The sequence below is a fragment of the Ruditapes philippinarum genome, unplaced genomic scaffold (assembly GCF_026571515.1).
Source record: "Ruditapes philippinarum isolate M1 unplaced genomic scaffold, ASM2657151v2 ctg4146_1_1_1_1, whole genome shotgun sequence".
NCBI classification, from domain to species: domain Eukaryota; kingdom Metazoa; phylum Mollusca; class Bivalvia; order Venerida; family Veneridae; genus Ruditapes; species Ruditapes philippinarum.
The window spans coordinates 27,059-45,322 of NW_026856238.1; the positions used below are offsets into that span (position 1 = coordinate 27,059).

Below are 18,264 nucleotides of genomic sequence, written 5' to 3' on the forward strand. Positions count from 1 at the left end.
TCCAGACCAGCCTGCGCATCCGCGCAGTCTGATCAGGATTCATGCTGTTCGCTTACCGACCCTATTACAAGTAGAGAAACTGATAGCGAACAGCGTGGATCCTGATCAGACTCCGCGGAAGCGCAGGCTGGTCTGGATCCATGCTGGTCGCAAACGCACTATGTTGGTTTTGTCGTGACGCGGCTCAAATGTGTTTTCCTATATTCAAGTGACATATTCGCGCTACAAGGTTTGCGTGTTATTTAGGGAGAACTGTAGTATATAACAAATAGCTCTATACAGTTTAATTTATTAAAGTTCTGCATACATTAGCAAACATTTAGTAGACGTATTAAATACCTTAAAACACAAAACCTTGACCTTAATCAGAAATTAGTTAATATTCAACTCTAGTTATTGAGCTCTAATTTAATGACCCCTTTTCATTATAGATCATTCCTGTAGATGTCCTCACATACTGGCAAAAATAAAACTTCACCGACAATCAATTCGTGATAGATAAGAGACAAAATGTGACAGTTCTTTCCTTATATGGTAAATGTGATAATTGCGGATTTTTCTATCTCCAATCTTGAACACGATCTTGAACGGTATAAATTGCGTACAGACAAAGAAAAGTACCTTACTTGCATTTTTTGGCAGACTTAACACATCGTACAAGATGAAATTAGCTGTTGTTTTGCTGGCGTGTCTTTTTGGTAAGTAATTTTCAAGCGTAATATATTTTTAATAATTTAACAGATTATTTAACTTTTTGATAATGTAATTATGAAAGCTTTGTAGTAACAGTTTTATATGTACGTATTCAAAACGGAAGACACTGACGCTAAAGAAAATGAAATGAAGAAGAAAAAAGAAAGAAAATACATTCAACCCAATGGAGATATTAAACATATACATTTTGTAAAGTCTAACCATAGTCACTAGATTACATGTGCAATTTCGTTGATTCAGAATACAAATTGTCTCGTGATGTCTCGTGCTTTAAATTGACGTTTACATTTAATTTTATCCGTGTCATGCATCTATTTTCGTGCAGCCCTCACACAACTAATTATGAATGTTAATTCTAATCTATTTGCTACAAGTCATTTAAACAGAAATTAATTGACTCTTTCATTTGAAAATACAAGGCAAGTGCATTTAATTTTATCCCCATCATATTTAATTTGTCGTTCAATATGGCACTAAAACTTGTCAAATAAATGGCTGCCAGAACAGAATGCTGTTAGAAACATCTGTTATTTTTAGGAATACATTTACAATTTAAACAGTTTTGTTATATAGTCTCAATTTTCGTGATATTTAAAGTGGTAAAATTCATAAAAAATTTATCACTAACATTTAATAAGCAACAAATTCATTATTATTTCCTTTCAATACTGCTACATCATAATTTAATGGAACTTAGCAAGATTATTTGATTGCACGGTGATGTATCTCAAAATTGACAGTCAACTAGAACTCCACCTTAAATATTTTAAGGCTGCAGTTCGGAAATAAGTCAGTACCCAATATTTGGAGTTGACACCATCAGAGCATTGCATGGAGCCCAATGTGCGTTAAAAGTGGCCTATCAATGGTTATTACTCGATTTTGACTTCGATGTGCGTTTGAACCCAAAGTGCCGTGTTACGGAATTTATGAACAGACTTTGTTAATGGTCATTCATCCCTCAGCAATGAGAAATCATAGCTAGAATATTTTTATAAGAAGACATAATGTGTAATGAAGGGTAAACATGACTTTGCTTCTAAAATTTCACATTGTCTCATTAAAATAAGTCCAAATCGAGCAAGTTTGCAATTTAAATATTGAACCTGCGAGTGCATGTACTAACCATGGACAAAATTGCCAAAGATGTTTCGATTATGTTCCTTAGTCATCTTATGATTAATACAAGTTGTCGACATAATTCATTGATAGAATATTAGAATTAATTTTGTTTCAGTGTACGTGGCCAGTGAGAGCTGCACGTCATCTTCCGGCGCATGTAAGGCAACAATGTGTGTCAACTCTACCGTGCATTGCGTCGACAATCTGTGTACATGCTTAACAGTACATTCACGTAAGAACATATGACTGTATAACATAACATTGCTTTACTTTTGACTAAGGATAGTTGTGCCTTTTTCTAACATTTGACCTTTTGTCTGACGCGACTATGATTCATGTGCGAGATTTATTGCGTTAGCATGAGCGTTTAAATATATATGTATAATAAACGTTATACACTTGCACGTCTTAAAAGGAAGGAATCTGTACAATTTTTTCAATTATTGGTTATTTATAAAAATGTAAAAACTGATAAAAATATCATTGAACGGGATTTATGTCGCAACATCACTCAAGAGGTCAACTAGTGATTTTCAATCTTTACTGGTAGAGGAAGACCTCAATTGCCCATCGTGTCAAACAGGCACCTTAGTAGAACCATAAACGTTCTGTGAGCTAGCTGGATATCTTCCTGACTTGAAATATTCCAAAGTTCAAGGGCGGGATCCGCACCCAAAGCGGTGACGGGTTAACTGTCCTTAACCAATCGGCCCACTTAAGATATTACAATGCCCGTTGTTACCATTTGATGTTCCAAAATTGTTACAGTTTAAAGCACTTTCCATTTATAATGGAAAATACAATTTTGAGAGTAAATTCTTACAAATCAATAATATGCCCTCATTACTAGTATATCAGATATGTTACCACGGTAACGTGTATTACCAAGATTAAATCAGGAACCATGTTATTTAGCAGGACAAAATGAGTTTGTTTTAGCGTATCAAAGTCTGGCAACAAAATCTTGGGTTGCCAGTTTTGTCTAATAGCTAATAGAACTCTAAAACTCTAATTATTTCAGAAATGGTCAGAATGTTCCCCTTACACAAAACTTATAGGCCGAATAATGATCTTACGGGTAAATTGCCCATATTAATTTCCGGTAATTACAACTGAATGATGCATTTATTCAAAAACAACAAATTTTATTTATAGATCAAAAATGCGCACTTAAAACCGATTGCTCTGCCACGGCTGGAGGAGACCACAACCGCCATTGCCGCCTGGACGCCTCTGGACAACCTATTTTTCACTGCATAGATGGAGAATGCCATTGTGAACATGGCCATCATGGTGGTCCTTGAATGAAATAATGTTTGTTTTGTTTGGTGTAATTTTGATATAAAAATGTATAAATATCATTGTTATATTCCGTCATTGCTAATCTACGGACTTGTCCAGTCAATGCTAAAGAATAGACATGTTCAGTTGTCCCTAGAGGACATGCATGTCCAGTCATTCCTAAAGGAATGTATAGTTGCTGTGAAAAAGCAGACGTATCCAGTCACTGCTAATAGAAAGATATGTTAAATGTTTACTACGAGGGGAAGACAGAGAATCTCCGGACTTTTGACTCGTTCTCGAAAACCATTCAACATTTAAAAAAAAATCTTTCTACTCTTTTTAAAAATATTCTCCACCTACGTCTACGCACTTTTGCCATCTTCGTGGGAGCTTTTGTATTCTCGCTGTGAACCATGACGTAGACCTATGATTTAGGTACTGTTTAACAGCAGATATCAAAGCCGCCCTGGTCTTATATTTCTTTCCAGCAAGCAATTTTTTCAGTTCTGGAAACAAGGGGGCAAGGTCTGGGCTATAAGGAGGGTGAGACAACAATTGCCATTTGTAAGAGTTGATAACCTCCACTGTAGCTGCGGCGGTATGGGAGGGGGCGTTATCGTGAAGGAGGACATTTTTCTGTGCTAACCTGGGATGCATTTGCTTCAGCTTTTCTCTAAGATTTTTCAGAATTACTTCAGAATAGTACTTGGCGGTGACAGTTTGACCTTTTGGCATGAATGAGTAAGTATCTTTCCTCGTGAATCCCAAAAGGCAACAAACATAACTTTGCCAGCCGAAGGAGACAGCTTAAACTTTTTAGGAGGTAGTGAACCAGCTGGTTTACACTGCTTTGACTAAGATTTTGTCTCAGGTTCAGAATAAAGAACCCACATCTCATCTCCAGTGATAATGCGGTTCAAAATCTTATCTCCTTCACGATTAAAACGACTTAAATGTTCTTTTGCATTGGTTACTGTGGTTGCCTTTTGATCTGCGGACAGCTGTCTAGGCACCCACCTGGCACTTAACTTGCTCATGCCTAGGTGTTCGTGTAAAATCTTGTGTGCCGATGCCTTACCGATGCTAAACTTGTTGGCTACCTCCTCCAAAGTTACTCGACGATTTTTGTTGACAAAAGCTTTAACATTTGCTACCATTGTTGGGGTCACCGCCTCAGCTGACCGCCCAGTCCTAGGCCTGTCACAAACACTTGTTCTGCTTTCACGAAACTGAGAAACCCAGTCGTAGAAGGTTGAACGTGATACACATTTATCAGAAAATCTTTTTTTAAGGCTCTGAAAGATGTGGCACGGCTTTTCACCTTCTGCAACCAGAAACTTTATTACAGGGCGTTGTTCCTCCAACAAAGAGTCCATGATAGACGAAACACCTATCATATATACTGTGTATGCACAACTATCATTTAAAATACACTGACCAATTTATTGGCGAATGAATGTAGTTTTCACCAATATATGAGCCGTGTCACGACAAAACCAACATAGTGCGTGTGACCAGCATGGATCCAGACCAGCCTGCGATTCCGCACAGTCTGATCAGGATCCATGCTGTTCGCTATCAGTTTCTCTACTTGAAATACAGTTGGTAAGCGAACAGCATGGATCCTGATCAGACTGCGCGGAAGCGCAGGCTGGTCTGGATTCATGCTGGTCGCAAACCCATTATGTGGGTTTTGTCGTGACACGGCTCATATAATGTGTGTATATAGCTGCACGTGGAAAGAGAGGAGCATGAAAAGTCCGGATATTTTCTGACCGTTCCTAGTAAAACAAAGATGTATTCAGTCAGTGCTAAGGGACAGATAAGTCCAGTCATTGCTTAAAGACATACATGTTCAGTTGTTGCTAAATGAACACATGTACAGTCACTGCTTAAAGACATACATTTTCGGTTATTGCTTAATGAACTCATGTACAGTCATTGCTTAGGACAGACATGTTCTGTTACTGCTATAGGATAAACATGATCAGCTGTTACTAAAGGACAGACATGTTCAGTTGTTACTAAAGGACACGCGTGTTCAGTTGAAACTAAAGGACAGACATGTTCAGATGTTGCTAAAGAACTATATGTTCAGTTGTTACCAAAGGACAGACAGGTTCAATTGTTGCTAAAGAATAGACATGTCCAGTTGATACTAAAGGACAGACATGTCCAGGAGTTACTAAAGGACAGACATGTCCAGTTGTTACTAAAGGACAGACATGTCCAGTTTTTGCTAAAGGACAGACATGTCCAGGAGTTACTAAAGGACAGACATGTCCAGTTGTTACTAAAGGACAGACATGTCCAGTTGTTACTAAAGGACAGACATGTCCAGTTGTTACTAAAGGACAGACATGTCCAGTTTTTGCTAAAGGACAGACATGTCCAGGAGTTACTTAAGGACAGACATGTCCAGTTGTTACTAAAGGACAGACATGTCCAGTTGTTACTAAAGGACATACATGTCCAGTTGTTGCTAAAGGACAGACATATCCAGGACTTACTAAAGGACAGACATGTCCAGGAGTTACTAAAGGACAGACATGTTCAATTGTTGCTAAAGGACAGACATGTCCAGTTGTTACTAAAGGACAGACATGTCCAGGAGTTACTAAAGGACAGACATGCCCAGTTATAAAGGACAGACATGTCCAGTTTTTGCTAAAGGACAGACATATCCAGTCATTACTTAAAGAAAACTAAAACTGTGTCCAAAGGACACGGATGCCCCCACTGACAACATATATATGGTAAAAAGTGAAAAAATCAACAAAGGGCCATAATTCTGTTAAATTTGGTTGCAGCAAAATTCCTTCCTTAACTGCCATCTACACATTAAGGTTGTTCATCCCTGCAAGTTTAAGCAAAATCTGCCATCCGGTTTAAGAGGAGTTGCGTTCACAAAATTTCTATATGGTATATACTGAAAAAATCAACAAAGGGCCATAATTCTGATAAATTTGGTCGCAGCAAAAATTCCTTCCTTTACTACCATCTACACATTAAGGTTGTTCATCCCTGCAAGTTTAAGCAAAATCTGCCATCCGGTTTAAGAGGAGTTGCATTCACAAAATTTCTGCATAGTATATAGTGAAAAAAAAAACAAAGGGCCATAATTCTGTTAAATTTGGTCACAGCGAAAATCCCTTCCTTTACTACCATCTACACATTAAGGTTGTTCATCCCTGGAAGTTTAAGCAAAATCTGACATCTTGTTTAAGAGGAGTTGCGTTCACAAGATTTCGGGACGTACGGACGGACGGACAAGTGCAACGCTATATGCACCCCACTTTGTGGGGGCATAAAGACATGTTTATTTGTAGCTAAAGGACAAATATGTTCAGTTTTTGCTAAAAGATAAACATGTCCAGTTGTTGCTAAGTAACAGACATGTCAAGTTGTTGCTAAAGAACAAATATGTACAGTTGTGGAGAATTGTATCAATTGATATGCTCGACAGTTGTTTGGAATATTTTTCAATGGTGTTAATAATCAACATGTTACATTTGATGATAAGCACAGATATGTTTAAAGATCTCCAAGGACAGAAACCTCCCATTATTCTGTTCATTAACATTTTATGCCTTGTTCAGAGCAGCCATAGTTAAAACAAACAATGAACATTTAAATTTCTTTATTTTTTAACTAAAATAAATTATGGAATGCAGGAATATTCTTAATAAGAACAAAATATAACATTAACAATGGATAACAGCTACATGTATAGCAGGAACATAAACATGTGAATCTAGTATAGAAATGTCAAATGCTGGGCTGGGTTTAAGGTCATTGCAAACACTGTAAGTGACATATGAGCCACGTCACGACAAATCCAACATAATGGGTTTGCAACCAGCATGGATCCAGACCAGCCTGCGCATCTGCGCAGTCTGATCAGGATCCATGCTGTTCCCTAACACCCCCTATAGCAAATAGAGAAACTGATAGCAAACAGCATCAGCCTGCGCGGATGTGCAGGCTGGTCTGGATCCATGCTGGTCTCAAACCCATTATGTTGGTTTTGTCATGATGCGGCTCATATGTTGTTGGTAGAAGATGCCCTTAGATGTAATAACAGACACCCGAGTGGAAAACTCTGACAACAAGCTTGATGCCAAACAGATATTGAAATAATTCAAAACCTCTTGCAGAACACAAACCAATCATGTCACATATGCACCATGAATAGCGCATTTTATGTCAAAAATCAACTATAAACAACACAAAATCATGCAATACAATACAAACATACTGGATAACACACAATCATGTCACACAAATATAGTGGATGTTTAAAGGCACATTATGGCTCATAAACAAAACACATTTTTACTTTTTTCGAAAGGATAAGCATAAAGTTTATAACACTTACTAACTGGCTTTAAACCATGTTAGATGTTTGGTATCTGAAGAAAGTACCACTAAATGTAAAAATAGTTGTCATAAAAGTAGCAAAATGTAGTAGTATTTTGACTTCTATACAAAATACTGAATAGCTACAATTGTCTTAATTGCTAAAAAGCTGCTGAAGAAAAAAATGGTTCAGATATTTTGCTGATGAGTACATATCATTTTGTAAACTGTAAAAGAACAACGAAAAGAGAAGAAAGGTTTTGAAAAATAAAATACATGTAAAGCATTTCTGGGGCATAATGGGCCTTTAATACAGACTCTTTACTTATGTATAGGCATTAAAAAGACATAAATAAATAGATTAAAAAAAGTACAGACAAAAAAATGACCTTTAATGACTTAAGACTATTGCCTAGTATATGACAAGCATAGCTACACTAAAATTAAAGAGGAAAAATTAAAAAAAAAAAAAAAAAAAAAAAAAAAAAAAAAAAAAAGAAAACAGTAACACAAACCTTGTGCCTTGTAAAGGCATAAAAGAAAACAAATTTAAGTTGATATACCTTATTTGTTATTTACAGAGCTAATATGTTGCATCGATAAGAAATTATTGAACTATTTCAACAGCTTGCCTAAAGATAATGTAAATTTCAAAAGTAAATTTAATGCCAAGTGCACAAATAGAGTGATTAGATCAGCTTTATATGCTTGTTACCTACAAAATCACCCCACGCAAGTCAAAATATGCCAAAAAAGTTGCCCTTATTCTTTAAATATGGTAAAAATATTAGGAATAAGACAGTAAAATTCAGTTTATTTGTCTGTTTTTATGCTGATTTTAACCAATTTTTGTAATATTGAATTATTGGCAGTCAGTCTGCCTAACTGGCTTTCTGGATAACTAACCAGAAATTGCCAATTTCTTTGCAAGTTTCGACCTACAGATGTATTTAACCCTTATGACTTTCCCAATCAAAATTGGGAAAGAACAATTAGACTCAATATCCAAAAATCAATTGTCGTAGAGAAGTTTTGCCTAGGTCAAAAGACGAAAAGACATGTATAGTAGTTTGTACAATAATTATAAATTTCTTTGTATTCTTTTCAAGATATTATTAAGTTTCAGTTTAAGAAAATCGGTTTCCTTAGCAAGTGGTTAACAACTTTAAATTTGGTTTTACAGTTAACAGTTTATATTTTCTTTCATATCAAGTTAACAGTTTATATTTTCTTTCATATCAGGCTGGCGTTTCCGTTAGTTTTACCCATGCGGGAAATTTTATCTGGCATGAGGGTTTCAGATGAGTCGCGTACTGTACAATGGCATGCTTAGAATGATCTAATTTTACTGTTATGAATAAAGTTGTAACTTCATATGCTGTTGTAAGAAAATAGTACGGTTGTAAACAGTGATGATTTAAATTTCCCTTAAAATCAAGATAAGAATTTAAAATATGATGAAATATGGGAGAATATGCAAGAAAAAATATCTGACATGTGTTTGCGTTTTATATCAGAATATCCGTCCCTCTGCAAGTCTCGGGTCCGAATATGTGGGTCCCCTCTGGTCCAAACCACAACATATGACAGATGTTTTTAATCTATTTAAATGTATGTTCAGACTTTCATTCTTACATTTAGAAAATGATTCCCAACACTGGGGGAAATGTTGTAAAAAGTCAAAATAAGTAGTTTTAAAGTAACTAACAGAAACAGCTAAAAATAAAACACATAATAATTATTTAAAAGATGGCATTTATTGATGATAGTCTTTGTTTTCATAAATATTTTCAAATTACAAATGTATTCTCTTTTGAATGAAAATACTTTTTTCCACAGAAAATCAACAAAAAGATTTCATGCTGACTGACTGATAAATTGGGAATGTTAAGAATGCCAATTGGGGAAAATCATGTTTTGGCATAAGGAATGCCTTCATTGCTTGGAAGTATAATGATACGGTAATAATAAAAATTCCTGGTGTTGTAAACTAAAACTAATTTTGGCACTCTAATACAGAGAATTTAAATTAAGACGATAAAATACTATATAATTATGCTAAGGTAAGGTACAAGGAAATGTTTTGTTCTATATTTAGACTTATAATATAATAAAACTGTAACTTGAGCATAACACATCCTGAGACAGAAAACATGTGTACTGTAAATTCAAAAATTTTCACGAGGGATTTAACTTTGCTATTTTCTTAAATTAAGATTTTTGGAATCAAATATTCTCTTATTTGTTTTAATACATAAATTAAACAAAAGTGAATGTAAAAATTTGTGAATATTAATAAGTAGGAATTCGTGAATATTAAACATTAGAAATTCATGAATATTAAGAGGAAAAACTTCATGAATATTAAACAGTATAAATTCATGAATATTAAATACATGTAGTAGAAATTCATGAATATTAAACAGCAGAAATTCATAAATATTAAAAAGGAGAAATTCATGAATATTAAATAGTAGAAATTCATGAATATTAAACCTCCTCCCAATTTAGTCTGAAATATGATTTTGTGAATTTTTGGTCCTGTGAAAATATTTGATTTTACAGTAGCATATTGCACATGGTAAATAAACATTTGTTCATAATATCAGAAAAAATCTTCATATCATTTAAAAAAAAATCTTTTATGTAGAACCACCAACGGCTGGCTGGCTGGATAGCTTCCTCACATGACTATTGGATATTCAATGTTTTTTTTGTTCTGATATCATTTATAAACATGTTCTTGTTTCTGATACAATGTATAACATTTTGTGCATATTTATTTTGTAATACTGCATGTTTGTAAAGTATTTAACTATAAACCTGCTGACCAGGACTGAACCTACCCTGGCTACCAGTGCAGACCAAGATCAGCCAGCACACTGGAGCCGTCTGATCATGGTCTGCTCTGTTCACTATTCAGTTGCAACTATTGGCATCTTCCCTAAAAATGATGAATGGTTGAACACCACATTTAAAAGATGGACAAGTCCATTTGAAAAATTTAGCATAGCTGTTTACCCTTTAAATGTATCATGTCCTATCATCATATTATGAATATTCAAATTTAGTTATTGGCACTATTTAATCACTACATCAAGACTAGTTGATCTTCAATCTTCCTTCCTTCAATTTATTTATCAAAAGTCCAGGTAGTAATGCAACCATGGCAATACCAAATAATTTCAATGTGGTTTCCTTTGTGAAGATGCCATCAAGGGAGGTAATTTCTGACAGCATACTTCCTGTCTGAACACATATAAAATTGTAAGGCATCAAACCTGAAATGAGAAATCAAAGTTAACACAACTTATATAAATGAAATTTTACAAATCATCTAAAACAGAGAACGTGCAGTAACCAGGAAAATGTGTTTGGTGCCCATAAAAGCACAGTACTTTAAAGCATGGCAACTTCACAACTATTATTTGCCAAGGTCATAAAACCTAAAACATGATGACTCAGTATCATGACCTTTTTGTATCATATCCATCAACTGTCATGAATGAGTAAGACTAAAAAAAAGTGTTGGAGTTCCACACTAAATATTGTATTCCGGTATATACCGGGCAAGGCGCTTGAATGATTAAATACTAAAATCTCGCCTTTTCACTTAAATGCACTGTAAGATGTCTAATTCATCTGTTCACACTAATATACACTATATACAATAATGAATGAAAAATGTAAGTATCTGTGAAAAAGCCATATTTTTCTACTGTGTGATCATAATTTCTGCAAGCGTTAAGAGCTCCAACAGTGTAGTAAGTAAATCGTGTCATCAATACTTGTAGAATATTAAAAGTAGCAAACTTTTACAGAAAAAAATTTGCGTTGTAAAGTTTTAAATCAATCCAGCATGTATGTTGTTATGCAAGCTGGAAGTTATTATGGTGATTGTATATACTCTTAAAACACACAGACCCTAAGAGCCATGGAAAAATCATGTTTAATATATGGCAAAGAAAAGGAGCCTCTTTGGCTGATTGGGTAATGCCATCAAACTTTAAATCACTTGCCCACCGCCATTGTCTGTAGTGTTTTTGGATTCTTTCATGTGCAGTAGTTTAGTCCAGATGATTCATCAAAGGTTGGTGGTTGTATTAAGGTGCCTGTCAATGCCTAGAATAATGCACATAGAGGTGCCTGAGATCATCCTGCATTAGTAAAGCTGGAAAGTCACTGTGTGATCTCTAAATTGTCAGTGTGACTTAAAGGGATACTCAGGCAAAATAATGACAAAAATATATAAAATGATTTTCTGTATTCAAATCAGCCTAAAATGACATTTCTTAAAGTCCCAGCATGAATTTCTGCATAAATTCTTTATATATTTAAGGTTTGAAGTTTAAATATGTCTATATATGTTGATCGAAAATTTGACACCAACAGAATCACCAAATAAATTAAAAACAAGTCCTGCGATTTGAACAAACCCTGGAAGTTACAATAACAGGTATTGTGGATATTGTATGATTGAAACAAGTCTAAGTAATTGATTTGACATGTTTTTAACGTTTCCAGAGTACACAGTGACAAATATTGTGAAATTTTAGCGCTCTAACCTGACCCACGCGGGTCAAGTTAGGAAAACACTATTTTATTCTTTATATGGAGAAAAGTTTTGATCTTTTGACTGTTTAGTGTATTCATTCTGAGGACATTTACAGAATAATGAAGGAAAATTTCAAAACTAAGAAATGAAAATTTTGCCTGTGTCTCCCTTTAATAACAGATATAACAAACAGACAAGGTAAAAAAATTGTTGTTATCATCTTATATCTTATGTCAGAGTATGGAATTTTGTGGTTTTGTCACAAAAACATTTCTGTGAGTTCTTAAATTTGTGGACTGTTTATTTTTCTAAAAGATAAAATGTAAAAATAATGTAATCTGAAAAATAATCTTACAGCAGCCAAAATAGATTTTGTTAGATCTTTGATTCCTGGATTGACCTATCCCCAAAAACTAAGACAATCAGTTTCCCATGAATAAAAATGACTTTGCAGTACCTATTAACAACTCTGCTAATAACCACTATTTTGACAATAATGACAGTCTAGCTAACACATTTGTTTGATTAATTTTAAAGCTTTATTAACACTGTAAAGATAATATTATGACCTTCAAGCTTTGCTGGTAGAGGAAGACCTACGTTGCCCCTCTATGTAATATTTCAGGAAAAAGCAGGTACCAGATCAGAACAATTAAATGATTAGTAACTGTAAGCTAGCAGGATAGCTTCTTTACATGAAAGAATAATATGAGCCGTGTCATGACAAAACCTACATAATGGGTTTGCGACCATCCGCACAGTCTGATCAGGATCCATGCTGTTCGCTATCAGTTTCTTTACTTGTTATAGGGTTTGTTAGCAAATAGCATGGATCCTGATCAGACTGTGTGGATGCCCAGGCTGGTCTGGATCCGTGCTGGTCGCAAACCCATTATGTTGGTTTTGTCATGGCGCGGCTCATATAAAGTCTCTCGCTAATATTAAACCCACAGTGGTAATAGTCAAGTGGTTTGAAGTCAAAAGACAAAAGACCTTAACCATTCAAACATGAAGGCCGCCTAGCAAAAAACTAGAACATTACAGGAATCTTACCTATAAGAACTGATAAGAAGAACAAATGTACTGGGACATCAAGTATAGGGGACGCCATATTCAAGAACCAATTTGGTGACATCGGGAATAGCCTTAGAAACAACAGGAAGAAAAACAAACTATCCATATTGTCTGTGACCTAAATAAAATAAAGAAATAATAATCATACTGATAATACAGCAAGTATAAGAGTGGTGAAAAGCTTTCATAAACTTAGATAAAATTGGTTCATACTTTTTTGTTCAAAGTGAAATTGTTTTAAAGCTTGTTTGTTGAAGAAAGGGGTAAAAGACTTGCATGAATTGCATGAAGAAAGAAAAGTTGTGTAAAAGATGTTAAAAACAAAGCAAAAAGGATATTATCTTCTACTTGACAGGGGACAATATTGCATATTATAAGTTTTTTGTATTACTTATCAGTTTATTTTTTTACCAAAAAAAGAGAGAGAAGTTTTCTTAGCATTGAACAGCTGCTGATATGATTAATTACATGCATGTGTATGCAGTATTTTATTTTTCTACTCTGCAACATAACTTGCAATCTGTCATGCCTGCAACACAGTATGATATAAGTTTCAATTGTAAGTGATATAAGAGATATGTTTGTTTGTTTTTTTCTGGATTTTACCTCGATTTTAGATTTGTTTATTTGTTTTTCTGGATTTTACCTTGATTTCTACATGTTTTACTTTGGTCATACATGTATGTCAGCAAGAGAGATCAACCTAACCAGCCTTCCTGGATAAATAAACCAGTTACAATAACCAATTTCTAAGCAAGTGACAGACTACTAATCCCACATGATTTCTGAATCAGTGGTGAGTCATATGACCATTAGACTCTATGTCCAAGATCAATTATCCCAGCAAAAATACCACTCATCTGAGCATCACATTCCTGGATTACTAAGTCGATTTTTCTCCTCACTGAGATAAGAGGGCAGACAAAAAAATAAAAGTAAACAGCTATGAATTCCCAATTACAATTAGAAAACAACATCTGAATAATAATTATTGCTTTAATCATTATGTTTAAAAAAAAGAAATAAGATCTTATACCTTTTTCTGCATAAACTGTACTTTCTCAGGAAAGAATCTTTCGATGTGTGACTTGCCAAAGAATTGTGACAAAAGATAACAGCAGGTGGCGCCACATGCTGTCAGTAAGCTCGCTAGTGGAAATGCTCTCCATGTTCCAAAAAGGGCACCTCCTAAAACATTCTGAAAATATGGCAAATATGATCTATTTCACTGGATACTCAGAACTCTTAGATGAATATTATCCTATGTTAAATACTAACTTTCACACAAAATCCAAGGACTGTAGGACATATTTATTGTTCTTTAGTTGTTATTTCAACTTTCTTTTAGTCATCAAGGCTGCAGTGACCTTGAACTTTTGACCTCATGGACAAAGTCCAATTGCCTACAGCCTTGTACTTTTCCATGTCTTTAATAAGTTTCACATAACAAAATTCACCAAACAAACATTGACAAATAACCAAGGATTTATTAATCAATAATTCATTTATTATAAATAAATTGATTAATTTTATTTATTACATTATGCACATCAAAGTACATCTAGGCAACAATATTGAAGTAAAGACAAATTTATACCCAACCTCTCAAAGCAATCAATGATAATATATAGGTTTTATATATCAAACACATAAATTCCAAAACAGGTGTTTTAGGTCAAAACAGTGTGCAATAATCTAATAGAACTACAAGGGAAGTAATTCAGTTAATTCTATTTTAAATCTTTGCCAGAGTAATAGTTCTTGGTATGTAATATGAAAATGAGACTCACCATAAAGAATGATCCAGGGATAGCAAATGTCTGTTTGAAGAGATAGGCACTACAGAATAACAACATCACATACTGCATGTTATCTGATTTATAATCCTTCAACAAAGATGCCAGTGCTGTCAGATCATCGAAATTCCTCGGAAACTTCAAAGCTGACCTGTACAAGAATAATAAAAAAGATGTACATGCATTACAATAGAGTGAAATAGAATCTCTAACGAAAATCAGAATAGCCAAATTGAAAATGTTGCAGGCTCGGCTTGATTCAGATTGAGCCTGTTCATGGATTGAGCCTGTTCACTGGAGAGTGCAAGTTACCCTCCACGCCCCCTAGCAACGGCCCAAGCAGTGCCCAACAAGCCCTGCGCTTACCATCCTAAAAAACCTTAAAATACTAAGATATATAGCCTTTTCTAAAACTGGATAAAACAAATTTCCATTTTTAATAAAATAATTGAAAGTTTTAGTACTGACTGAATAAATGAGCAATGCAGATCATGATCGTGCGAAAGTTGCTAGCTGTAAATTCTACAGTAGCTAGTGACTTCCCTTGTTGTAAAAATGTAACTACACTGTCTTCTTTATAATGACAACCTTTCAAAAATGTCAACTTAATTGTAATAAAAGTAAAATAAAGTAACTTTGTTCAAAAGAAAATCATAATTTTAAGAAGATTCCCTATGAGAACCAAATGTTCTGGACTGCTCTATTTTTCATACAGGGTAACCATTATTAAAACCTGTTATCCAGATAAATTTATGAAATGGATTTGTCTTGCTTTGAATTTGGAACAGTCTATTTAAATTTTCAAGGATTTCAATATCAAAGTACAAAAATTGAGTGACCAACGACAGAGAGTGAGCTAGTCTGACTGTATACTGTTGGCAAATGACCCATTATCATTTAAGGTTCCTGTAGTTCATGGGTTTGATTCTTACAATATGAAAGAACATCTGAGCCGCGTGACATGACAAAACCAGCATAGTGGGTTTGTGTACAGCGGATGCGCAGGCTGGTCTGGATACATGCTGGTCGAAAACCCATTATGTTGGTTTTGTTGTGACGCAGCTCATATGTTATTTACAATTTACAACAAGAGTGCAATCTTGGCCCTACATGGCTCACCTGAGATCCATTGATTCTATGAGTTATAACTCTTCATGAAGATGTAGCTCAATGGGTCATATTGGTAGGGGCCATGCAGAACATGGCAAAAAGTCACAGACAAAATAATTAACATGCAATCAATGGAGTATGACACTTAGTATGGTCATCTTTATCTACAAGAATGCATCTTTTTATGCTTGATTCATGTCAAAAACCATGAATTATACAGGCCATGGTGTATTGCTTATAATTACATGAGTTATTTGTCCATTGTATTTCTTGCCAAATTTCTATACTTTCTAAAAACAGTCTGAAGAATAAATGCGCCCAAAAACATTTAATGGCTAGAATTTAGAATCTGTCCACAGCTTTTTTTAACAATCTGATTTTACCCAATATTATATCTTCCTTAATATTTATGTTTCTCTATAAGATAATTGAGATTATTGCTTGAGTAAGGAGTTAGGGTAAGTACAATAGGTTTATAGTATTAGGGGGTTATGGGTTAAAGTTAGGATGTTAAAAACTTTAATTTTGCTGCAGACAGATTCTAAAAGTGCTCCCGCCTATTTAACAAGAAGACTTTGATGAAATGATTTACAAACTTACCTATCTGAGCCTGTGTGTTCTGGTAGATTGATTGATAATACATACAGCCATATTGCTGATATCAGAAATGCTACTGGTACCCATAAAATTGATCCCATTCTTCTTATCTAGAAATATGAATCATTAAAATACAAATTAGGCAATTGGCTATTTTCAACTTTAAGGATATTTGACATGCTATACATGATCTAGTAAAAAGAGCTGTCTGTTTGACAACATGCTCATCTATGTTTAGTACACGGCAGTAAGAAAAGGGGGATAACTCTGTAAAAAGGTAACTCAGAGTTATTGGACCTTTGCCCATCTACATGTATGTGCTTAAATGTTTCTCAATCATATTTATCACTTACCTATGACACTTTTTCAAAGAACGTTATTGCATAGCCATCAGTCAACATACATAAATTTTGCCACAATATTGTCTGCGTTATACAAATAAAGCTTTTTTTCTTTTGCCACAATATTGTCTGCGTTATACAAATAAAGCTTTTTTTCTTCTGTCTATTGTGGTATACACTATGATACAGACTGGCCCAAAGGGACCAGGCACAGTGTTGGGATAGTGTAAAAAAGTAATTCTAGAAAAAAAATTATACTTTATATATAATAGTCTATATATTATATATAAAATATATATTTTTTTTAAAAATTACTTTTTTACACTATCCCAACACTGTGCTGGGTCCCTGTGGACTGGCCACCTAGTCTTTCATTGAAAGACATCGCATTTTCCTCTTTTTTTTTTAAATTGAAAAATCATTTCTGTAATTTCTAGGTCTGGAAACATGTGAACTTAAGCTACAATAAACAACATATATTTTGTTTATCATTTATATTTGCATGTTCTGGTTCGAACTGATTTGGGAACGAATATTTATAAAATGTATACATTGCTCTGGCACCCGAGAGTTCAATCAAAATCAAACACAACTTTATCTATCATGAAGTTTCAGAATAAAAACAAGTACATGACTTAAGAATAAAAAAACAACAACAAAAAACAATACATCTAATAACAAAGACCTTCGTTTCGAAAAAAAAGACCGATGTAGATCGTTGTGCAGTTATTTTTACGTATCACGTGATAAAATTCTCCTTTTAGAAGAGCATTTTGTATGGGCCTACTAATCAACGGTCTCCGGTCTTAAACGGTCCCCAGTCTCCAAAGTTGGTGTCGACAGATATATAAACACTTATATTTAGCTCCATGATTTTAGTAATTCAAATTTTTATGCATATTCCGTTGTTATTTAGGTATATATATATTGTAAAATTATCTATATCAAATCAATTAATTGCCATAGTGAAATACAAATGTAAAATGACATATATGCCCCCTTTCTAGCCCTGACTCATACTATTGGTAATTTTGTCGTAGAAACCTGCTATAAATGGGTACATGGATGTGTTCAGTTATGGAAAAAATAATGACCAATATATGACCTGAAACTGAATAAAAGCTATCATTAATAAGTTATACAAGTTAGAGGGTAGCTGGAATAAAATATACATTATTATATAAATGTAGCCATTGTGACATATAAGGCCACTGTGACCTTGACCTTTGACCCCAAACTCAATAGGGGTCATCTACTAGTTATGGCCAATCAATATGTGAAATATTAAAAGTTTATGATAAATAGTTTTTAA

At 34.3% G+C, this 18,264-nt stretch overlaps 2 protein-coding genes across 2 annotated transcripts; one reads left to right on the forward strand and one right to left on the reverse strand.

The window, feature by feature from the left end:
- The first annotated feature begins 557 nt into the window (after nucleotides 1-557).
- LOC132745903 (uncharacterized) lies at nucleotides 558-3,197 on the forward strand. The gene is made up of 3 exons (XM_060734912.1): nucleotides 558-698; nucleotides 1,952-2,068; nucleotides 2,992-3,197. The coding sequence occupies exons 1-3, from the start codon at nucleotides 662-664 to the stop codon at nucleotides 3,138-3,140; spliced, it is 303 nt and encodes a 100-aa protein (XP_060590895.1). The 5' UTR covers nucleotides 558-661; the 3' UTR covers nucleotides 3,141-3,197.
- Nucleotides 3,198-6,743: 3,546 nt separating this feature from the next.
- On the reverse strand, nucleotides 6,744-17,685 carry LOC132745908 (transmembrane protein 41A-A-like). The gene is made up of 6 exons (XM_060734918.1): nucleotides 17,638-17,685; nucleotides 16,615-16,721; nucleotides 14,899-15,055; nucleotides 14,145-14,306; nucleotides 13,088-13,226; nucleotides 6,744-10,760 (listed from the first exon to the last, which is right to left on the reverse strand). Exons 2-6 carry the CDS (start codon nucleotides 16,710-16,712, stop codon nucleotides 10,582-10,584), a joined length of 735 nt encoding a protein of 244 aa, XP_060590901.1. The 5' UTR covers nucleotides 16,713-16,721; nucleotides 17,638-17,685; the 3' UTR covers nucleotides 6,744-10,581.
- Nucleotides 17,686-18,264: the final 579 nt, after the last annotated feature.

Bases quoted from the DNA above. Each gene is read 5' to 3' on its own strand.
- LOC132745908 (XM_060734918.1), bottom strand. From the start codon at position 16,712: ATGGGATCAATTTTATGGGTACCAGTAGCATTTCTGATATCAGCAATA. The intron at 15,056-16,614 runs GTAAGTTTGTAA...ATTCTTGTACAG, and splicing joins GAACACACAGGCTCAGATAG to GTCAGCTTTGAAGTTTCCGA. The intron at 14,307-14,898 runs GTGAGTCTCATT...CCATATTTTCAG, and splicing joins TCCCTGGATCATTCTTTATG to AATGTTTTAGGAGGTGCCCT.
- LOC132745903 (XM_060734912.1), top strand. From the start codon at position 662: ATGAAATTAGCTGTTGTTTTGCTGGCGTGTCTTTTTG. The intron at 699-1,951 runs GTAAGTAATTTT...ATTTTGTTTCAG, and splicing joins TTTGCTGGCGTGTCTTTTTG to TGTACGTGGCCAGTGAGAGC. The intron at 2,069-2,991 runs GTAAGAACATAT...TTTTATTTATAG, and splicing joins ATGCTTAACAGTACATTCAC to ATCAAAAATGCGCACTTAAA.